General features: G+C 56.0%; 3 protein-coding genes across 10 annotated transcripts in view; 2 read left to right on the forward strand and 1 right to left on the reverse strand.

Moving 5' to 3' along the window:
* Window positions 1-301: 301 nt before the first annotated feature.
* Window positions 302-2,631, reverse strand: KXD1 (KxDL motif containing 1). 2 transcript variants are annotated; one of them, XM_064497647.1, is made up of 5 exons: window positions 2,499-2,631; window positions 2,043-2,149; window positions 1,759-1,911; window positions 1,194-1,240; window positions 302-768 (listed from the first exon to the last, which is right to left on the reverse strand). In XM_064497647.1, exons 2-5 carry the CDS (start codon window positions 2,135-2,137, stop codon window positions 533-535), a joined length of 531 nt encoding a protein of 176 aa, XP_064353717.1. In that variant the 5' UTR covers window positions 2,138-2,149; window positions 2,499-2,631; the 3' UTR covers window positions 302-532. The 2 variants fall into 2 exon arrangements, with proteins under 2 accessions (XP_064353717.1, XP_064353718.1); XM_064497648.1 differs by having other exon boundaries at window positions 2,043-2,145; window positions 2,498-2,571.
* FKBP8 (FKBP prolyl isomerase 8) lies at window positions 2,564-8,831 on the forward strand. Of its 7 annotated transcripts, none has more exons than XM_064497644.1 (9): window positions 2,564-2,703; window positions 3,793-4,095; window positions 4,528-4,697; window positions 5,006-5,094; window positions 5,282-5,499; window positions 5,594-5,766; window positions 5,875-5,952; window positions 7,752-7,889; window positions 8,234-8,831. In XM_064497644.1, exons 2-9 carry the CDS (start codon window positions 3,819-3,821, stop codon window positions 8,318-8,320), a joined length of 1,230 nt encoding a protein of 409 aa, XP_064353714.1. In that variant the 5' UTR covers window positions 2,564-2,703; window positions 3,793-3,818; the 3' UTR covers window positions 8,321-8,831. The 7 variants fall into 7 exon arrangements, with proteins under 7 accessions (XP_064353714.1, XP_064353716.1, XP_064353712.1 ...); XM_064497646.1 differs by lacking the exon at window positions 2,564-2,703 and adding an exon at window positions 2,944-3,023; XM_064497642.1 differs by lacking the exon at window positions 2,564-2,703 and adding an exon at window positions 2,975-3,102.
* A 694-nt stretch (window positions 8,832-9,525) lies between these two features.
* The window catches only part of ELL (elongation factor for RNA polymerase II), a 56,266-nt gene continuing 43,165 nt past the window's right edge, over window positions 9,526-22,626 (forward strand). The window contains exon 1 of the mRNA XM_026119532.2: window positions 9,526-9,721. Within this exon, the coding sequence (XP_025975317.2) occupies window positions 9,587-9,721 (135 nt within the window). The 5' untranslated portion in view covers window positions 9,526-9,586. The remainder of the gene's footprint in view (window positions 9,722-22,626) is intronic.

The raw sequence follows: 22,626 nt of genomic DNA on the forward strand, positions 1-22,626 counted from the left end.
CTGCTGGTGCGCGTTCGTTAGTGGAGCAGCCCCGCTGAGCCACGGCCCCAGCGGAGCACACGCAGCTCTCCAGCCGCCACCGGGGAGAGCCAGGCTCTTCCCGCGGGAAAGCGGGAGCCCCCGTTCGCGCGTGCAGTGAGTTTGAGCCTCCGCGCTGCTCAAACAAAATCACGTTCCCAAGAAAAACACCCACGCGCCAAGCTGCGGCGAGCGCTCCGCTGTTCCAAAGAGCCAAAGTCTAAATCAAACGCAGGGGTTTTGCTGCTCTCCTGAACGCACAAATGAGAAGGGACAAGAGGCATTTCAAATCCATGTTTTACTTATTTGCCCGTATCAGATTGCAGGGTTTGCACTACGGTGGCAGTTTAGAGGCAGAAGGGGTCTCTTCTTCACTCAGCTGTCACCTCTCAGCCTTCACTTCCCTCTTCCCAAAAAAGTAGCGGCCAAGGAAACACACAAATATAAATACAGGACGGGAAGTTCTCCGCGGTCCAGGCAGCTGGGCTGGCCGTGGCCATACAGTATCAGCACACTAGTCCAGGTCATTGGCGGCTTCTTCATCTGTTAGACTCTGTCCGTTCACAGCCGGTGAATCGTACTGGCCTTGCGATAAATCCTCAAAATCCTGACTCATGGTTGGAGAGATAATGTCAGGGCTTGTGTCACAAGACTCCGTGCTCTGCTCAGAGGTAGCAATGGTGGTCGTCGTGCTTTTGGGAACAGGGTCAAAGTCATCATCGTCATCTAGAATCGGAGATTCGTGGATGTCTGAAAGGGAAGATGCAGCCGTTAGTTTTGCCGCTTTGCCCATCCGTGACAGAACAACACACGGCTCATGCAACACCAGGTATGAGAGAAGCTCTAGCGTAAGCACAGCGAGGAGTCTGCTCCCCTCTAATTCAAAGTTTTGACTGCTTGCAACAGTAATCAATAAATAACTGATGTCGCCTAAATTAGCAGACATTTGTGGCTTTGTAACCTCTTATAAGCATATTTAAGAGAATAAAAAAGCTCTCTGGACTTCTCACTGCAGCAGCCATGTGCTGGCACATGCCTGGATGTCTCAGCTCTTTCTTTAGAGGGGCCACAACTCCAGAGAGTTGAGTCGTGCATCCTTGGGAAAGGATTCCTCGCACTGAAAGCAAGCTGAGATAAAAGCTGCGAGTTGGGTCTAGTAACAAGGAGTCACTCACTGCTGAAGGCCTCCGGGTACTGTTTAGCTAGCTTCCCTTTCAGCGTCCTGCAAGAGCAGAGGAGAAAAAGAGAGCTAGGTTTGCACACCAGAGTCAAAACTCGCAGCGTTACCCAACTCCCGGAGCCTTTCTGTCGCTCCCTGTAAGGAAATCAGGTACTTCTGCAAATCCCGAGTTTCGTAACCCTCCCCAGCGGTGCCGGCACTGCGTCCCCCCGCCCTGCTGACGCAGAGGCAGCGCAGAGAGTCACCAGCCAGGCTGGAAAGCAGGAATGGGGAATCCTAAACTCCCGGCTCGGCAACCGGTGCCTCTGCCCACGCCCGCTCCCTTCCTCCGCCTGTTTGCTCTGCTACGGGCTTTTCTCCGCCCGTTTTTGGTGCTTTTCTCCGCCCGTTTTTGGCATCTGTGACCATCCAGGGTCCAGCACACAAGGCGGTCGCGTTTTAACCCCTCTCCCGCGGACACCAGCTCTCCGTGATCTGTCTAGGTGAGGACCGACCCTTTGGTTTCGGCATCTTTCCTCCCCCCCACCCCGAGGGACGTTCCCAGCCCCCCCCAGCCCCACCTGATTCTTCGGAAGATGCTGTCCAGGTCCTTCTTCATCTCGACCAGCGTCTTGGTGTGGTGCAGGAACCGCTCGTTCATCTGCTGCATGCGGACGCTGGACAGGTTGTTGAAGTTGAGCAGCATCTCGTTGGTCTTCTCAAATCGATCCAACCTGGCCAGAGCGGAAACGGGGCTCTGAAGATGCCCGGCGAGACCCCCCCCGGCACGGCACGGCTCGCTCCCGGAGCCCAGTCCCCGGGGGCAGCCCGTCCCTCGTCCCCCCCCCTCCCCGCGGTGACTCACATGTTCTTCTGGGCCTGGATGATGGCGTTGACGTCCTCGGCGTTGACCATGCCCAGCACCCGGCCGCAGAACACCTGCGAGGCTGTGGGCTCCATCGCCGCCGCCGCCTGCGGGACCGGCACCGCGTCGGCCCGGGGCCTCCCTCGCCCCCCCGCTCCCGGTAACGGAGCCCCCCCCGCCTGCCATGTCCCGGCCCTCGTTAGGGACCCCCCCACACACTCTGCCGTTCCCCGGCCCCGGTAACGGAGCCTCCCCCGGCCCCACCGAGCCCCCCCGTGACGGTGCCCCCCTCCCCCCCCGTGTCCCCGGTACTGGAGCCGCCCCCTCCCTGCCGCGCCTCGGTCCCCCCCACCCGGTAACAGGGTCCCCGCCCCGCCCCGCCGCGGCCCGGTAACTCCCGTCCCGTCCCGCTCCCCCCGCTCAGAGGTGCTACTCGGGCCCGGGCGCCTCCCGCACCTGGGGGAGCCGCTCCCCGCGGCCTCACATGGCGGAGCGGCACCGGGAGCGGCGCGGGGCGGGGGGGGGGGAGCTCGCCGCGCTTCCGGGGTGCGGGTCACGCAGCGCGCGGCACCGTGACGTCAGCGCGCCCTTGCGTCACGGCGCCCTGCCGGAGGCGGCGGCCGCTGGCCCGCGGGAGGGGGAGCGCGTCCCCCCGCGCCCGGTAAGGCCCCCAGTGCCCCGCCGCCGGGCCGCGGGGCGGCCGCTGCGACCCGCAATGGGCGGGTGCGGCCTCGCTGCCAGGGTGCAGACACCCCCCGCGGCGGACGGGTGTGGGGACCGTGGGCAGCGCTGCGCAGGGGCCTCCGGGGCCTGCTCGGGGCACCGGGAGCTGCGCCGCGGCCCCTTTAAGGCGGCGCGGCGCCCCGCCCGGCGGCGCGGTGACGAGCTCTCGCTCCGCCCAATGGCGTCGGCGCGGCGCGACGCGGCGGCCCAATGGGGGAGCGGCGGGGCGGGGCCGGCGGCGGCCGACTCGCGGGGCAGGTGGGAGCGGCGGGGGGCGCGCGGCGGCGGCCGTTGCTAGGGGGAGTCCCGGCGCGTGACGGCGACGGTGACGGTGACGGTGACGTGGGGGCGCGCGCGCGCCCGCGGCGCGGGAAAGCACGTGGCGGCCGGGGGGGTGCACCGGGACCGCGGCGGGCGGCTGCGCCCGCTGCCGGCGCCCGGGGCCGCCTGGCCTCCGCGGGGCCGGTGCCCTCCGCGGGGCCGCCCTGCCCGTGCCCGGCTCCAGCGCCGCTTGCAGGCCGCAGCGGGGCCCGGGGCAGCCAGGCCTCGCCCCCGCGGAGGCCCTCGCCTCCCCGGGGAAGCCGGGTTCGGCGCTGCCGCGGCGCTGAGGCCCTCGGCCGGGGCCCGGTTCGGCCCTCGGGGGCTGCGCCGCTCGCTCGCCCTTGGGGTTGGTCCCTGCGCGGCCGCCGGGAGCCCCGCTTGCTCCGCGCGCGGGAGTCCTGCTACGCAGAAGCAGGCCGGAGCGCCTGGCTGCTCGGCTCGGCTCGGCCTGTCCCCGCCGAGCAGGGGAAGGTCCCGCAGGACCGTACGGGGAGGGAAAGCGTGGACCGTCACCGCCGGGGCCGGGGGCGCGAGGTCTGGAGGGGTGAGGGACGGCCGCAGCTCCCGCCGCGCAGGGTTGGTGGCTCCTGCCCCGTTCCCGGTCGCTGCTCGCAGCGCCCTGTCCAGGCTGGGGGAGGGCCGGCACCCGCGCTCATCCCCTCGGCGAACGAGGGACCAACCTCTCCCGTGTCTGCTTCCCCTCCAGTTTGCTCCTCTCCCTGCTCCGCGGCGATGGCTTCCAGCGGGGAAGAGCTGAGCAGCAGCTCCCCGGACTGGGCGGACAGCGGCACGGACCTGTCCTGCCCGGAGCTCGCCGGAGCCAGCGCCTCTCTGCTCGACAGCGGGGAGGATTTTGAGGTCCTGGAAGATGACGACGACGACCTGAGCGAGCTGCCGCCGCTGGAGGACGTGGGCCGGGCGAGGACCCCGGCGAAGGAGGATGCCCGGCCTTCGGAGCAGGCCCCGGGGGAAGCAGCGGAGGACCCGCAGGAATGGCTCGATGTCCTGGGTAAGAGCCTACATCTTCCGGTTTCTGCATCTTCTGCCCCTGTCTGCCAGCTCATGGCGCTGAACGGGCTTCCCCTGGGCAGGACGGAGGAGCTGGGCTTCCCTGCAGCTCTGGGAGCGGCAGCTGCGAGCCAGCGGGACGCGGCAGCGCAGGAAGGACCGGACGGGCTGGTCCGCACCTGGGCCGGCACCGGGGGCAGCGGCTGCCGCTGGGCCCCACCGCGGCTCGGGGGATCGGCCGCCGCGGGCGGGTGTGGAGGGGCGGCCGGCGGCGACGCGACGGCGCTTCCCGCAGCGGGGAGGCCGGCTGGCGCGGGGCATCGCCGCGGGACCCCGGGGACGTGGCTCGGAGCCAGGCCGTCTCCTCTCCCCTCCCCGTGCAGGGCCCTGCCGCTGCGGAGGGCTGACGCGCCTCCGCCTTCTCCTTGCCCAGGGAGCGGCTTGCTCAAGAAGAAGACCCTGGTGCCGGGCCGGGGGGCGGAGAGCCGGCCGCGCAAGGGCCAGGACGTCACCGTCCGCCTCAAGGCCATGCTGGAGGACGGCAGCGTGGTGGAGGAGAGCCCCGGCCTCACCTTCACGCTGGGAGACTGCGACGTCTTGCAGGTGGGAGCCGGGAGGGCAAGCGCTGCACTGGGCTCCCGCCGACTGCGGATGGGGGGGTTTAGCTCAGCACCCTGTTCCCAGACCGCGTCAAGACACGAACGTGGGTGCTGCAGGCTGGTTGCCTGCTCTGTCCCCTGCCACTGCCCCGGCTCGTCGCTGCCGTGCTGGGCAGCACCTCGCTGCCCGGGTGTGGGGCAGTGGGGACGGCCGGGGGGTCTGGAGTCGGCGACGGCCCCAGCTGCGCGGCTCGCCTGCCGGGGGGAGGCAGCCCCTTTGCTCGCCTCCTGCCACCAAACGTGTCTCCGCAGGCTCTGGACCTGTGCGTGCAGCTTCTGGAAATGGGAGAAACGGCCTTGATCGTGTCGGATGCCAAGTACTGCTACGGCTCCCAGGGCAGGTGAGTGCGGAGCGTGAGGAGTGGGGAAGGGCGGACCGGGGCCGCCCGGAGCAGCCCGTGGCCTTGGCGAGACGCAGGCAGCGCTCCATCCCCGTGGCCCGACCTGGCCGGGGGCCTGGCAGAGGGGACAGCCGTCAGCCCGGCCCTTCCTGCGCGAGAGCCCTCAGAGGCTCCCTCCTTGATGCAGGAGCCCCGACGTGCCGCCCAACGCGGCCCTCACTCTGGAGGTGGAGCTGCTGGAGGCCCGGGACGCGCCGGACCTGGAGCTGCTCGACGGGAAGGAGAAGATAGGACTGGCCAACCGCAAGCGAGAGCGCGGCAACTTCTACTACCAGCAGGCCGATTACGTGCTGGCCATCAACTCCTACGACATCGCCCTCAAGGTCATCGGCTCCAGCTCGAAAGGTACCCGCTGCCGCGGTGGGCACAGCGGGCCTGCCGTGCAGGAGGGCTGGCCGGGCCCCGCTTTCCCGGTGTAACGGGCTCCGGATCCTTGCAGTGGACTTCAGCCCCGAGGAGGAGGCCGAGCTGCTAGACGTGAAGGTGAAATGTCTCAACAACCTGGCGGCCTCCCAGCTCAAACTGGACCATTACGAGGCCGCCCTGAAGTCCTGTAACCTCGTCTTGGAGCACCAGCCGGGGAACATCAAGGCCCTCTTCCGAAAGGGCAAGGTGAGGCCGGGCTCGGCCCCTGCTCCCCGCGGCCCGGCCGTGATGGGACGGAGGACGGGGACGAGGGACGGGCCCCGCGCGCCCTGCTCAGCTCTGTCTCGCCCCCAGGTCCTGGCCCAGCAGGGAGAATACAGAGAGGCCATCCCCATCTTGAAGGCGGCTTTGAAGCTGGAGCCTTCGAACAAGGTAGGCTGCCGGGAGCGCGGCCAGCGCTCCTGTTGGGCCGGGCTTTGCCAGGCTCTCCTCTCGGCCGTGCAGAACTGCAGACCGCGGTGCGCTGCGTGCTGGTGCCCCGCGGTGCGATGTCTGAGCTGGCGGGGCCTTATCTCCTGTTGTGATTCCCTCGCTGCCCTTTGGTCCCCGCGGCTGCAGGACTCCCTGCCGACCCGTCCCTAGCCCGGCAATCCCGCGCATAGGGTCCCGGCCGCCCCGGCTTTGCAGGGCGGCTCCAGCGCCTCGTGCCGTCGCCGCAGAGAGCAGAGCGCTGCCGTGGCCCGGAGCGGGCTTCACCGGGCTGCGGGAGTGGCCCCAGGAGCCCTGGACCCCCGGCCGGTGCCGCGTGGAGGATCCGCGGGTCAAGGAGTTTCTGATCAGTTAATGATCAGCTGCCAGGCTGGAGCCTGGGGAGGAATCGAAAGCCTTGCCAGAGCCGGGGGTGGCCCCAGGCAGCCGGGCGAGCGGGGGGAGGACGCGGAGGCAGGGTGCTTAGCTGTACCGACGGGCGTCACTCCTGGGTTGGGCTTGTTTAATCTGCCCTTTTCTTGGGCATTGCACCAGAACATCGCTGCTAGCGTCATGTTTTCCAGTCCCCGAAGGCCGTGAGTAGGACGGGACCCTGGGAAACGAGGCGCTCTGCGGTTTAAAAGCACGTGAGAGCCTCTGTCGCGGAGCCTCGTGCTCCGAGGGCTCCCCAGGAGGGCCGGGCGGGCCAGACCGGGCGCGGGAGCTCCAGCGAGCAGCCCCCGACCGCAAACAGGCGCCGGTGCAGGTGGTGGCAGTCGCCGTGCGCCCGGCTCTCCCCGCACTTCCCTCGCGTGCCATCAGCGTTGGCCGGGTCCGTTTGCGCAAAGCTTTTAATTGGAGAGGGGAAAAAAAATCAGAATGCCCAGCAGTGACGTTACCAGCGAAACCACAAGTGCAGCAAATTGCCGGCTGCTCCAGCCGGCTGCCGGGGCTCCGGGGAAGCGGCCGCGCTGCTCCGGGCAGCAGCACCGCACGGGCTCTGCCGAGCCTCGGCTCCCGGCGGCGAAAGCAGACCGGGAAACGCTCGGCTTCACCCGCCCTCGGATGCGGGAACCTGCGTTCTCCGGGGCCGTTGGGCTGACGGGGGTGTTAGAGGCGCTCAGGGACTTGCTGCTTTGCACCACCGAGGCTTTTTAAGCTGGCGAGCGCCCCGTTTGCACCGCGGCGGCGGGGTTAGCTCTGCGCCAGCATCGCCAGGGCAAATCTGTAAAGCGGGTCGCGGTGTTTCGGGGAGGCGTCGGGGCCGCCCGGAGCGCGGCGTCCCCAGCAGAGGGCACAGCGTGGCTGCGCTGCCGGACGCACGGACGGATGTCACAGCCGCCGGGCCGCCGCTGACGTGGGCTCCGGGCAGCCACGGGGGACGTGCGCCCGGGGGAGAGCCCCGGCGCTGGGTCCGGCTTGCGCCGATTTGAGCTCGGCTGCTCCGCGCTTGCTGCACGCCCGCCGAGCCCAGCGGTTCCTGCGGCTCGGAGCGCCAGGCGTGTGCCGACACGCTCCCGCACGCCCGGCGCTCGTGGGTCTTGCTGCGCTCCCACATCAGGCCGGGCTGAATTTGAGCCTGTTTCCCGGCCCGCTTCCAGGCAGGAAGGAGGGAGAGCTGCAGCACATCTGTCCCCGAGGCAGGAACTTTTGAGTCTATTAAAGGAGAAAATCCTCTCCCGGGTGCCCGCGCGCTGTCCTGCGTGGCGGGGACGGTGTGGCGTGCCGGGGCCCGTCACCGCAGCGCTGCCCTCTCCTTCCAGACCATCCACGCCGAGCTCTCCAAGCTGGTGAAGAAGCACGCGGACCAGAAGAGCGTGGAAACGGAGATGTACAGGAAGATGCTGGGGAATCCCAGCGCCAGCGGGGCCCCGGCGAAGTGCAAAGACAAGCTGCCCTGGGTGAGGCTCAGCACTGCGGCGGGGGGCTCCGGGGGCGAGCAGAGGGGAGCACGTGGCCAGCCCGGGGCCGGCGCGTGGCCAGCACGCCGGGAAAGCGCTGAGAGCTGCTGCCTCGCTCCTGGCCCCGGCGATGCCAGCTGGAGGCTCCGGCCTCTGCTCCCAGCTGCTCCGAGCGCCGGCGGGTGGGAAGCGCTGTCAGCTGGGCTGGCTGCAGCACGCGGCCAACGCAGCGCTTGCCTTTTTGGGCTGCGTTATCTCGGATGCGCGCTGTGCCCCGGTGCTGCTCCGCGGCCGGGCACACCGCGTGCATCCCGTCACCCTGCCCCGGTCTCCCTCCTCCACAGTCCATCCCCTGGAAATGGCTCTTCGGCGCGACAGCCATCGCGCTCGGCGGCGTGGCCTTGTCCGTGGTCATCGCAGCGAGGAATTAACGGCACTGGCAGAGCGACGCCGCCGGGACCCGCGCCGGGATGGTGCCTCCCTCCAGCTGGGGACGAGCCGGGGCTTCCCGGTGCCCGGCGGCTCCGCCAACCTCTCCCCCTGCGGACTGGCAATTGCCGAAATAAGGATGTGCTCTCGGCCGGAGGCGCCGGACCCCCCTCCCGACGGAGACCCCTGAACCTGCCCCGGGCGCGTTGGGAGCGTCTGCGCTGGGATACGCGGCCGGGAGCGGTGGCGGGAAGGACGCCCCGCCGCCCGCTCCCCTCCTCGCCACAGCCCCGGCCTCCGCCGCGTCCAAGGAAGCCAAAGAAACCCTGGGCGCCGGGGACGCGGCCCCTCGCGCCATGTCCTGCCTGGGGGCTCCCTCCGGCCCGGGGCCGCCTCCCCCCCACCCGGGTCCTCTGTGCCGGTGCGCGCCGGGGCCCGCAGCCGCCATGAGGCACGCGCCGCCCTCCCGCCCCGATCCCACTGTGAAATTCCCAATAAAGGACGATTCCTTCACGCCCGGGACTTGTCATTTCAGGCTGGGGGGGGCCGAGCCCCGAGACCCTGGGCCCGGGTCTGGTAAGCGGGTCGCACGTGGCCCCCCCAGGCCGGAGGAACCCCCTTTGGCCGCTGGGACTGTGGGAGGCGCATCGCCTCGGGTGGCTCCCGAGGGGAACCGTGCCGGGAAGGATGGAAAACCCAGCCAAAGCCCCCCCGGGGCACCTCGCACCAGGGCAGCGCTGTTTTTACCACCCGCTTGGGTGAAACCCGGCGCTGGCCCCAAGATGGTGGCTCCCAGGTCCCCCCTGAGCAGGGACCTCGGGGGGCCCCTTGGCCTGGCCCCCCCGGTGAGGAGGGGACCCTGGGGACCCAGGCCCATTCCTGGGGCCCCCCCGGATGGCCACGCCTGGGAGGGGATCCCCGGGGGGGGGGTGATGCCCGTTCACGCCCCCCCCCAAGCTCGCAGCCCCGGGGCTCCTCCAGCGCTGGAGGGCTGCACCAAACCACCCTCCCCGCCATGCCCCGCGGCCTCGATTTGCATATCCCCGCCTCTTCCTGCCGGCCCCCAATCCGGCGCGGCGGCCCGCTGGGGCCGGCCAATGGGAGCGCGCGCTGCCCACCTCCTTGCCCCAGCAACAGGCGCCCCGAGTGGGCGGGGCCTGCGGGGGAGGCGGGGGGGCGGGCGGGCGCCTCATGAATAATGCACGAGGGGGCGTGGCGGCGGCGGGAGGCCCCGGCGGCCCAGGCGCGGAGGGGGAGACGGTCCCAAGATGGCGGCGCTGCAGGCGGAGCGCGGGTACGGGCTGTCCTGCGGCCGCCTCGGCCGCGGCACCCGCGTCTCCGTCTTCCACGTCAAGCTCACGGAGAGCGCGCTGCGCGCCTTCGAGAGCTACCAGGCCTGCAAGGTAGGGGCGGCGGGCGCGGCACCCCCTCCCGCCGCGGCGGGCGGCCCGCCACGAGGCCCCGGCCGCAGCCCCCGGGCAGCGGGCGGCACCGGCGGGGTCGGCACCGGCGTCGCTGTGGCGGCGGCGGCGGCGGCGGGGGGGGGGAGAGCGGCCTGCTGTTGCCGCCGCCCTCGCGGCGGGTGATGGGGAGCGCGGCGGCGCCCCGCGCCGGTGTGTGGGGCGGGGGCGGTCGCCGGGGGGTGCCGGGGCGAGGGGATGCGGGTGGGGGCCGCGGACCCGGCGGGTGGCTGAGGTGGGGCGGGTGTGCCCCCCCCTCCGGTAAATACCTGAGGAAACGGGGGGCGTGAGCCCTGCCCCCCCCCCGCGGTAAGTGCCTGAGGGGGATGGGGGGGGGGTCTCGGTGTGTCACCTGATAAGTGCCTGGGGGGCTCCGTCCTTCCTTTCCCCCCCCCGGGAGGTGCCTGGGGGGCCCTGGTGCCCCCCGGTGCCCCCCCCCCGGAGGTGACTCGGGGGGCCCCCCCGGAGGTGGCTTAGGGGACCGGGGAGGGGCCACCCGGTAAGTGACTGAGGAGGTGGGGGTGTCTCGGTGTGCCCCCCCGATAAGTGCCTGGGGGGCTCCGTCCTTCCTTCTCCCCCCCGCCACCCCGAGAGGTGTCTGGGGGGCCCCGGTGGCCCCCCCGGGAGGTGGCTCGGGGACCGGGGAGGGGTCACCCGGTAAGCGACTGAGGAGATGGGGGGGGCACTGTCGGTGCTCCCCCCCACTAGGTGACTGAGGAAGCCGGGGGTCCCCCCGGGAGGTGCCGGGGGGGGGTGTAGGTGCCCCCCGCTGTCCCCAGACCCGTGCGTGGCTCCCTGGGGCGCCCCAGCGGGCACCAGCCGCGCGCTGGCCCTTCCAGCGAGGCTGTATTTTGAAATTTCCAGATTGTCTCTTCCGAGATATTTCCTTGAAATGCGTCCAGAGAGCTTATTAGTCATGTAAATAAAGAATAATGGAAATACTCGGCATCTGTCGTTATGATGTATCTGAGAGGAATTAAAAAGCTGTCCTTTTTATTATTATTGTTTTTTTTTCCTCCTCTGATCCAGCGAAGAGTGTATCTGTCTCTTCACCTTGCCAGGGAGCTGGGGAGAGCTGGGAACCTAACCCGTTTGTCATTAGGAGCGTCCTGCCTGCCAGCTTCTGTAGGATAAACCATATGTTGTCACAACACTATTTTTAATTTAGGGTGTTGGTTACATCACATCACTGAGTTGGGCAATCTCTGTATGAGGACGAAGGTAATTACTGTTCCAGGGTTTATCAACTTATATTTTAATGAGTGTTTATCAGCATTATGAGAAGTCAGGAGCAATAAGTGTCTTGGATAGGGACTTAGTTGTTGGCTTTCTCTCCAGAAAAGAAAAAAAAATAAACCTGAAGAAACACAGTCTATATATTAGGAAAGCCTTTTCTTTTGGGGGAGGGAGAGTAGGAAGACTACAGGCAGCTGTGTTAAATATTTTGGGAAGCTATTCTGAGTCCGTGTCACACACAAATAGTGGTGTTTATTTTCTAAATGAAGTCTGGTCTCGAGATTGTTTGGTGGCCAAGGGCCACTAATGAACTTTGCTTCCTTCACCACCACCCAAAAGAGAAATAGTCAAAAGCTACTGGTGATTAAATGGGCAGGAAAGGATAAGAGCAGAAGAGCTCACTTGTTTGTATAGTGAATAACGCAACAATTAGTGGGCTATTAAACACATATGCTCATTCTGCATTTGTTCTATAAACAGTTTCTCCAGCTTGTTGAACTTCTCTGCTTCCTCTGAAATACTCTGCGAAGGAGATGCCAAGGAGCAGCTCTAACACACCTTTGGAGCGTGTGTTTGTGGAGACTAGGCTTTGATTTAATTTTGGTCTGTAGTAGGTAAATGGAAAAAATTTGCTAAGGCTTCTGCTCAGTTGGGTTTGAAATGTGGTATAACTGACGACAGTGTTGTGTAATATGTATAATAACCTGGAATCCAATACTGTTGTTTGTGTTACCTTAAGTCCAACATGTGTGCAGTCTGACCTGTTTTATGTACTAGGATAGCATGTTAGTGTGATTTCTGCGGCGAGTCTCTGTATCTTTGCCAGAACAGTCAGGCTTGTATCTTCAGTTGCTCACTTGAGTTTGTTCTTGGTCTAATAATAATGTATTGGGATTACATAATCCAAAAATGATCACCCAGCTGGGCTAGCTGCCATTTGTTTTTAGTGTCCCTTGTGCCAAAGCACTGGCGTTCCTGATGTGGGGCTGTATCATGTGTGGATTAGGCTGCAGGAATATGGAGAAATGATATTTGGCTTCTTGAGACTCTCCTGCTTGTGTCCCTGCTAAATTGTCCTTGTCCCGGTGAAGAGACTGCTGCTCTTCCATGCACTGATGTCCAACTCCGTGTTTCAGGAGGTTGTTTCTGTGTCGTGTGCAGAGAACTGCGGCAAGGCCCAGGTCGCAGGGCTGTGTACTCCGATCAGGTCCGTAAAGGATTTCTTTCCTCCGGGACAGAAGGATATATTCACCTGGAAAAAGGGCAGCTCTCCTTATAGCAAAAAAATAGCATCAGCATCCTGCGGGGCACCCTGAGAGGTTGCACGTCTGCTTCTTGTGTAACTTGCAGCCCCTGAAACGGCTTCCATGCAGTTGTGAAATTATGAGCACTGACTGCTGAGTTCTGCAGCTGAAGGTTGAGCACTGGAAAATGTGTCCTAAGTAAATTTGCCCAATGAGGAAATGGAGCCGTTTTGGTGTTTTAGCCTAAAACAACTCTTCTGGTTCTCCAGGGACTGTAGTTCTCTGTTGGCTTTGCTTTATTCTGCATTTCCTTTGGGGGTGTGTACAGGCTGTGCTTAGCTGTTCCCCCTCCTCCCCCGAGCGGGGCATGACTGTTCCTCATCTCTGCTGCTCTGTCACCAGCTGCCTTGCTGTCCCAGTCGAGGTACCAGGGAACTCCTTGCGCACCTGCCTTTATTTTCCTCTTTGGTCTTTATCCTGGATCCTGTCCGTAACATTTTGACAGGATGTTGTATCTGTCGTCATCCCCTCTCCCTAGATATGTCTCAGTACATGGCATTCATCTCTTGCTTTTCACACCCGTATTTTTAGCAACATATGGGGGTTTCTGGGTAAGCAGAAATCTGAATGCACAATTCTAAACGGTACAGGGCAGACCTAGATGTCTTGTGGCGGTTGGTACGTCTCCTCATGCTAATGTGGCATAGGTGCTAATGGTATGTAAACAGTGTTACAGCTGTTCCTGGAACCTTTATCAGGGAATTTCCAGAGTTTCTAATATGTATTTAAATACTATTTCTGTGGTTTAGGGAGCAGTATTTGTGAGCAAGCATGATGGATAATCTTCTGACAATAAACGACGTGACTGCGGTTGCACCCCTTTCTCCATTACTTGTGGCTGCGTGTTGACCTAAGCGTAGCTGGTGGATGCCACGCAAGCTTCTGCTGCCAGCCCTAGTCCTGGCTTGCAGGGTGCCTGCGCAGGGCAGCCTCTGCAAAGACGGAGCTTTGGGACTGCAGAAAGAGCCTTGGCATCCCTGCTCGGGTCAGCGAGTGATGCAGAAGCAGCTGAATGGTGCCTGCTGCTCATGTGCTCTCTGTCCCTGCTATATGAAGTATTTTGAACTGAAGCCACCAGCTGATTCAGTGGTGAACTTTGGCAGATGCACAAATATTTATTGGGGGCTAAGCTGAGATAACCGAAGCACGTTGCCCCGTGCTCTACTGTCTGAGCTGAATTTTGGAACCTTGTCTGACAGATGTGGCTTCCCCAGGCTTGGAGCACCCCACCCCGCCTCCCCTGTGCCTTCTCTGCTCTTTCTAAAGCAATAATGATGTTTGGAAACACCAGAAGTGGTGTTTCCTTAAAGGTTAGGATTAAACCAAACCCCATATAGTCACCATAAAAAAGAAAATCAGACTTTTATTTTAGAGCAAATTATTATAGATGCCTTAATTTTACTACGTTCAAAGTATGAAACGTCAAGTTAAGGCCCTTGCTGTCGTTACAGGATCTTTAGGGTAAAGTATGTCTCTTCATGCTGACTTGAGGCTGGAAAGCTTCTTAGAGGTGTCAGGAGGAGAATACTGCGGCTTTTGAATCAAAATTCATTAAATTATCCTAAAGCCTTTTGCATCACTACTCCTTTCCTGTAACCTGTTTTTTCCTGCCCTATTAATTCACTGATGCTATAGTCTGTCCAAATTGAAGCTGTTATGACATCAGTAACATGAGACTGTGACATTACTAAATGAATCAGCCAAGAGGAGGCTGGTTAGAAAGGAAACTCATTGCACACGTACATCTCTTCTTCGCAATCAGCAAAAATGGGACAGGATATGCAGAACATACTGAACTGCTAAACTCCTGCTAAATGTTCTTAATGTTGACCTGAATGTGGCACCTCCCATTTAAAGGAAGGGGACAAAGAGACATTTAACATTGTGCATGAGGAATGTTTTGGCCTGTGGCAGTTTCCTTTCAATTATTTAGGGTAGCTTTTTCTCTCAACCATATACCATTTAGATCTGCTCAAATTATAGATTCATCTCTATAGTTTTCAAATTGCATGGGAAAGAATTGTCTGTAATTTACATCTAAAGTGACGTACAGTTGCTATGGGATTCAGTGGCAAATTATAAACCCATTATGCTTTTTTTTTATACTGGTGGTAGCAGACTAAAGAAGTAGGTCTAATTGGTGACATGCCAAGAGAAAATAGAAAGTTTGTGACAAAATCCTTGTGACTGACAGTGCTTTTTCAAATGCGATCTGCTTTTTAGCAACAAATCATATGTCTTAAATGACACTATTAATTTGAAAAGTTGCATTTGTGCATTAATAATTTTTTTGCTCCCTAACAATACTGAGGAGCAAACTCAAAGATTAACCCCTTAGATTGTTCCCATCTTATGAGGCTAGATTTTTTTTTAAGGTATGTAACCGGAGCATTTTGGCACTTGTGTCAATGGATCTGGCAGCTGGATCTTGGCGATTATATTCATTACCTTGCAAGACTAAGCCCTTGTTCCAGCTTATTCTATAGTTTCTTATTGAACTTAAACAGCAGCAAAGGGAGGAATGAAAGCTGTTATAAAATTTTTACTTCTGTCTGAAGCCTATGTGATCAAATGCAACATTCAGATTAGTCCCTTAAAAGCAGTCTTGCAGTGACCTCTTACCCGACTAATGTGAGCTGTAGCAAATTGTGCCTCAAGTGGCTTGTGTGCTTGCTGGAAACCAGTCGGTGTTCAGCGTGGGGAGTCTTAATGGCTCATGCTCCAGCATCATTTTTTTCTGAACCAGTCTGAAGTGTCTGTCCTGTTTAGTTGGTTTCTGTCATAGTGCTCCTTGGCAGACGGACGGTGACTGTCAAAATAGTTTGCTTGCATAGTGCAGGCTCTGTTGGGATAGCAGAATAGTCCTTATTAGTCGTGAGCAAGGGGAAGTTTATTTTAAAAGGCATTTGAGGTCTCATTAGTAAATGAACGTGTTGTCTCCTAAACAGTTTGCCCATACCCAGCTTTGTATTAGACTCACTCCGGTCTGTAAACTCTGAGCATAAACTTGTGAAGCATCTCAAAATCCCTGGTGTTTGTGCATGTTGAAAAATGGGAAGGGACAGACTGCATGCGTCACTCTTATACTAATTTGTGCCAGCTAATCCATGGGAGAAGAATACATTTTGGCTGACTTAGTGGTTTTGCTGCTAATGCACAAGACAATGCATTTGAATGGATGGAGCGGCTGCATGGGTTTAGGTAGACTTTGAAGAGATACCATATGTCTGCGATCCTATCCTGAATATTCTAATTTGTGAATAGTCATGCCAGTGTATTGGCTTTATTTTGTTTTGGGGGAGCAAGGGAAGAAGCGGAAGGGGGAAGGTGCCGTTCAGCTCATGTCAGGCATAACTTCAAGAAGGATGAGCTCAAGTTACCTCTGAATAATTAAGGTTAATGTTGTTTCTGGAGGAACCATTGTCTTAAGTGACTTTAGTGCTAATGAAAAAAAGCCAGATAACATGGACTTTGCTAATATTTTATCTACAGAATGGATATGGAAGAGACATCACCAGAACCGGTCAACTTCATCCACCATTCCTTAGCTTGACCTAGATGTGTTATCCAGGAATAGAGCTACTACAGAAAACTCTTCTTATCAGCAAATCCAAGCTCATGTGTTGCTTAGAAACATCCTGTGCACATAAGGCAATTTTTGCACACCATGGTAACCTGGTATTGCCTTTTGACTGCTTTTTTTTTATGAGTTGTTATAATAAACAGGATGATAACCCCTCTGCAGTTGGTTTGCAGACTGATGGTGTGCATCACTGCTGTAGTGAGAAAGCAAACTTCCAACATCCAGTCTTTTTTGCATTGCTCCAGCAAAAAGGCAGTCTAGAAAAACACTGTTCTGTGCACTTGGTCTCTCCTTTCTTTACATTGGACTAGTGCCTTTTTAATTTAAAGAAACCAACATTTGTTTAACTCGAAAAGAGGTCACTGCTTGTGAGCATGACTTTACTTAGCTGCCCACCTCCACCCAACTGGAGTCTTCCCTGATCTAGCTACAGTCTGACCGCTGTTAACCCTCTGTTTTCCCCTCTGTCTGTGCAGCAGAACTTTTTGTTATGCAGGAGGGAATACTTTAGCCTAAGGCTTTCATGGAAAGCTGAGATATTTTACTGTCTTAGAGTCTCTTCAGGCCAGCTGCCACCACTAGCATTACTCTTCTATGCAGAACCTGCAGCCCTCCCTGGAGGCTCTGAGCATGGTCCTGGAGCATACCTCTCCGCTGCAGGAAAGTAGGTCATTGCGGGGGAAAGAGGCTGAATCCAGTGTCTCGAGGTATAATCTGTGCATATCGTTGCAAGCGAAGGCTTGAGTTGTGCTTCTGGCTTTGGCCTCTGTTCCAGGTCATGCTGTCAATTGAATGGTAGATGCAGACTTTCCGCTTTAGATTTGTGCCTGCCTGTGATGGGGATCAGCAAGTACTGCGAAACTTCCTAAAAGCAGCTGGTCATCTACACCTTGGTAGTATTTAGATTTTAGATTTCACCAGTACAGACATCCTCTTGACTACTTGCTTGAAACGTTTCAGGACAGTCAGGCCATCCTCTGATAAGAGAGCAGTCACCTGATACTCGAGAAGTTTGTACAAGGTCTGTGCTGCGAGAATAGTTTCAGCTAATTGTCATTATTTAGCGAGAATAAACGTGTTACATAAAAGCTTAGCAAAAAGCCCAGCAGGATGGAAGAAATGCTAGCTCAGTCGGTATTTTTATGCCCAAAAGATCCATATTTTCTAAAAACTGAAGTGGAAGATATTAATTTAATCTTCTTTTCTGTATTCTTGCTCGCTGAGGGCCCGTTCTGTGATGGGCTACAATCAATACATTATGTGCCAGTTGTGGTTATTTGAATCATATTTCCACATTTCAGTGTCTAGACTTTATGTTTGTGCGAGTTTTGTCGTACCTTTCCAGCTCCGGCACTGATTTCAGTTGTTTTTGGCTCCCAGTTTCTGAGAAAATCAAATGAACTGTGTTTCTGTCTTTCCCAGTCCCCCAAAAGAAGGGAACATGGGAATTGGCAGAATTTCCTTTCTGAGGCTTTCTTTGCCGCCATTTTTCTCCCTTCTGAGCGCATCCGCGTGGGGATGAGCTGCCTTCTGCCGTTTGGTGACTAGCAGACAAAAGTGAAGACAAACCACCAGCGGCTGGAGATAAATCCCTGCCCGGTTCTGGGACAGAAAAGAGTGTGCTGTGAAGAAGCAGGATGATCTTGGTGTAGGAGCTAAAGGGGAGAAAATGGAAAAATACGCATTTTAGAAATTAAAAATGTAATAATAATCCACATAAGAGCATTTCTTTTGAGAGTAAAGCAGCCTCTTAATTGACTTCACCTGCTACTGCTGTGCTTTGGTTTTAGCTCCGAAGCTTTCTTGCACTTGCAGGTATTCAGTGCTATGGACGCGGTTATATTTGCATTCAGCGGGAAGGACACTTGGTCTGTGCTCGGTAAGTCTGGGAGAGTTTCTCTGCCCTGCTTAGAGAGGTCGATAGTGACATGGATGTAAACAACCTTCCTGTGACCAGAAGCTTGGACAGGCTTCAGTGTCATTAACTGTAACTACCAAAAGGAAGCACTGACTGAGGAAGAAAACAGTGCATAAACCTGACCCGAGACTGTATTAGTTTTCAATTCTGAAAACTAAACTCTTGGCATATAGTAAAGTGTATTATGGATAAATTGGTGAAATGAAATAATGCCCACAACTCGTAATTAACTCGTAAAGCTTGCTGCCATGAAATTTAAATGTCTGAATAACAAGAAGAATTGGTCATATGGTATGCAGAGTGGAAGGCTGTGGTCACAGCCTCTCTGTGCATCTTTGCTGGTGTATCAGCCATTTTGCTCCCATTTCTCTCCTGGTGTTTGAGGTGGTCTATCTTGTTGCCAAAACCTTGGCTTTACCTCTTCCAGGGATTACGATGCACATAAATGTTAGTGTAAATTCTTCCATTCCTTACAGATCCAGGATTCAGTGGATGCTTCTTTTCAGAGCCTGGGCTGGGCGGAGTGGCAGGGAAGCAAGTTTTTTCCACCCTGCCTGAGCTTGGGCAAGCGGAAACTGTGTCTTGGAGGCCATATAAGGCAGTCGTCTCTTGCCAGGCTCACCTTTCCACGGGGAGGCTCAGGAAGGGAGCAGCTTAAGGTCTGCCCGGCCTTTGAAGTTGCTCCCTGCGAGTCTGACACTTGCTGGTGTGGTGTGGCAGCCCTGATTAGGTGGCAGCAACTCATTAACTTCCTGACTTGTGGGGCTCTAGCACGTTGTCCCAAAATGAATCTGCAAGCCTGTGATTCAGAATGAAACTGCTATAAACTGCCTGGAACTGGGAAGAAGTTCACTCCAGTCAGATCATGGAATCATTTCCCATCACTGGGTTTCTTCGTTTCCTTCAGCAGCGTCTGATGTGGATGCTGCTGAAGACAGGCTGGACCAGGCAGGGCTTTGCTCTTCTCCAAAACAATAGTTCTGTGTCCCTCTTTCATTAAAATAGTTTTTAAAAATGCTAATAGCACCTGTCTGAACTTCCAGGGGTGTTCAGCTGTCAGAGCTGATGAAACCTGAATTGTGACCTCTGGTCTGTCTTCTAGCAGAATTAGGAACTTCCTGTGCTACCCATAAATAGTCTCTTCCAGCGCGTAGGAGCTTTACCGGCCGGTTTCTTCTGAAGGGTGCTTTCGGTGACACCTGCGGCAGACCTCGCTCGCTGGTTTCCCCACTCGGTGCTTGCTGGGGAGCTGTGTTTCGATGGGAGCATGGTGCTGCAGACACGCTCTGCTTCCTTCTCCAAGAGCAGTTAGTGATTAAAAAGAACCATGGTTATCTGAGGGCCTCTGTGCTTTTCCCTGTCTAGGTTTTTGGTAGGGAAGTTCCTGTACTTATCCTGTTTACTTTTCTACTCTAAGATCTGAAACGTTTCCTGCGTTGCTGCTTTGAGGGAGCATTAGTGGGGTTCATGTTCTCTAATGTCGTCGAGGGGGTGAGGATGGTTACTGTTTGGTTTCTGATAGCTTCGGGGTGCTGCACACCTCAGGAGTGGCCTGGTTTTGACACGTGTACTGGTAGCTACTAATCCTCATCCTTATCTCAGAAATAGTGTGCTTTTCTAAAGGAGAAGGAAAATGATGCAGCCAAACAGTTGTATCATAATAAACCATGCTTCCAGCCTGGAGTTTCGAGCAGGCCCATGAAGACGAGTTCTGAAACGCACGCACGGGTTTGCTAAGGAAGCTGGGTTTAGTTTAATCTTTAGGAATATGGGGATAGGAAGAGAGAGGCAGTAACGGATAAAGCAAAAGATACTTAAATAACCTTTATGAAAGCAAATGGGTTATTTTAAATCTGTTTGAAATATGCACTTTAGGTGATGTGGAACGTAGTGGTGATTAAACCCAATTTCACACACTTTTCTAGAGGCATGATGCTGAAATCTTTTATGAATATATCAAGGACTGTTCATCGTGCATTAAAATGGTGCAGCAGTGATTACTGCATTAAAATCTAGATCACTCTCTTTTTGCGTTTCTTAAAGCAAGGGGAAAAAAGAGACTTATTACCTAGCGGGGTTGGTATTGTAGTGTCAGGCAGGTTTCCATGACCTTCCCACTGATGCTCTGCAGTCATTTGCACTGGAGATGCATCTAATGCAGGTGCTGCCTGGATCTTGCTCCAAGTTTTAGCTTTCTCATGCAATTAAAGCTATTGAATTCAATATAAAGGCCTTTTTTCTTGTCACTAAGACTAAATTTAAAGACACTGACACCAGGAAGAAACATTCTTTTATTATAACCTCAGATGGGCTGTTAAAATAGCAAAGGGTTTCAGCTAACTAGAACTTGTGTGAATTGTTATACTTAGACCAAAAATTCTGGTCAGACAATTAAGTTTTACAGCTCAGTAGTCACACCACTTCTTTTGCATGTGTGAATTAGATTAACTGACTAGACTTACTCTATAAGGCAAAAGAGATTCTCTGTCTTAATGTATGAAATCTCTTGGGGGTTTTGGGCATAGACCCAGTGAGACTCTTTTTTGCAGGTCTGTGGTCAATCTCTATTTAGTCAGCAGAGGTGGTATGTTTTTACTGTTCTTATCTTAAAATTTTTCATGTTCATTTCTGAAATTTGTTGTAACCTTAACTTTCACAGGTGTCCTTGCGGGGAGCAAAGGAACATCTGACTTTTTTTAGGGGTAGGTTTTGCCAGTTTAGAAGAGTATGTTCTTTCTTTTACTGTTTGTCACTTTATTTTTGGAGCAAGTTTGTTACCAACCAGCCTGGCAGTGCAAATAAAAACGTGGTTAAAACAGTGTGGGTTCTGTGCTCTTCACCAAAAGGCCTGCTGAAGGAAACGGAGTACCTCATTTAACTCGGCCACAGCTTCTCTGGCCTGCTGCGTTCAGTTTGCTATCGGAGAAAAGCAAGCACTGCTGGAGGAGGGTGTTTGCTAAGAGGCAGTTGGCAGCGATGCCTTAGGGGAGGGTATTTAACACACCGAGGTCATGACGTGATAGAAAATCTAACGTGGCTGTTTTGCCCAATACTTCAGTTGGGATTTTTGGGGGCAGCTTCCCTCAATGATGGAAAAGATTAGCGTGTGTGGTTTCTTTCCCACTATCTTCATGGGGGAGTTAGTGATATGTAGAAAATCTTGGTGTCTCAGTGGAGTCCCTGTTGAACACTGACTTCTGTTGTGTTGTGTTCGAGTCCCGCTGAGCTTTGGAGGACCTCTGTTCAGATGTTGGTGATGCCTGAAAACCAAAAGCAGCTGCGTCTGAGCTGGCTTGAGCTCTTGTGGTCGCTCTGGCTTGCGCGGTACTAATGGTAGGATTTCTTTGGGGTTCCCTTAGGCATCTCTGTAGGATTCTGGCTTTGCTGACTTGGGTTATCGCAGCCTATTGCAGCAGAGCTGGCTCTGACTGCTTGAGGAACGTCTGCTGGTTGTTTTAAGTAGGACTTTGGCAGACTAGTAATTATGCTTCCCTTTAAGTGTCAGTAGGGGATAGTTGGGCGCAAGGAGAAAACTGGCCCAGACTTGTTTTTCTAGGCTCAGCAGCATGCACATTAGGTGAGATATGTTCTGGGGTGGTTGAACGAGTTAGTCAGTCTGATCTCTGAATTGCCTTTCTATAGTTTCTCTTGCAAGAAAAGTAGTAAAGCTGTGCGGAAGATAAGGATCGTGCTGATGTTTCAGCAGCTAGTTTAAACCATTTTATGAGCGCACAGTCAAGTGAATCAGCCCTTGTGTCTTAATACATCCTAAAACAAATTAGACTTTCGTAAGCAAATTTGGTGGGTTAGAATTGCTATATTTTCATTAAAAGATTTCAGTGGAGAAAACGTTCTTTAAAATTCAGCCCTAGGGTTGTGTTGTTCATTAACTGATAGTCACTCCTGTTTACCTTGTGCGATAAGTACAACGTTAAGAATGGCTAACAGGGCTGATGCCGTCACAGCTGCCCTTCAGATAGAATTACTCTTTTTTTTTATGGCTTGGTTTACTGACAGGTGGGTTTTTTTGAACTAAAATAAATGCAAACAACCAGAACATACCTCTTCTAATCACGGATACCGAGTTTTCTTTCTGTTCTTAGCAGCTTGGTAACACTGTTCTCAGTACAAAGGTCATTTAAAAATGTGACATGTCAGGCCAGCAACATACTGCTTCTTAATGAGGCTTAAAAACACTGTGTAGCTGCCTGTTGGAAGCGTATTTGACTCTGAGACGGAATAGAGAGGAGGAGGAAGGAGGTGCATGAGCAGCTTATTGGGATGGGATCACGCAGATTCTTGCCTGTACCGAAACTCCTGTATCTCTTGGTAGCCTGCTCTACCGAAGCACTTGCAATTCAGTTGCGTAATGGGGTTTTGATTTTTCTCTTGTTATGCAAATGAAGCACAGGTGTTTGACAGCGCATTCATGTTCTCAGAAGAAAAGCAACTAAAATACCTCTTTTCAGAAAAACCCTACCCTATGTTTTAAAACTATTCCCTCCTGTATTTCATACTTCAAGCTTTATCCTCCTAATCTTGGCCCCTCCACTGCCCCAAAGCCACCATTCAGCAAGGTGGAGAAGTTTGACAGAGAAGTCCTTGATGCATTTACTACTTCATTGCTGCCTTGTTTAAATCCTTCCCTCCCTCCTCCCCAGAATATGCGACTGGACGTTAAACCGAAGCTCTTGACCCTTCAGTTCCTTGGTGCCCGTGAAGCTTTGTCTGTAGTTTGAATGTCTGAGGGCTCTCGCGATAATCCTGTTCCCTGAGTGTTAAAGCTCCGGTGCTGGAATTTCAGCAC

This window comes from Dromaius novaehollandiae, chromosome 25 (assembly GCF_036370855.1).
Source record: "Dromaius novaehollandiae isolate bDroNov1 chromosome 25, bDroNov1.hap1, whole genome shotgun sequence".
NCBI classification, from domain to species: Eukaryota; Metazoa; Chordata; class Aves; order Casuariiformes; family Dromaiidae; genus Dromaius; species Dromaius novaehollandiae.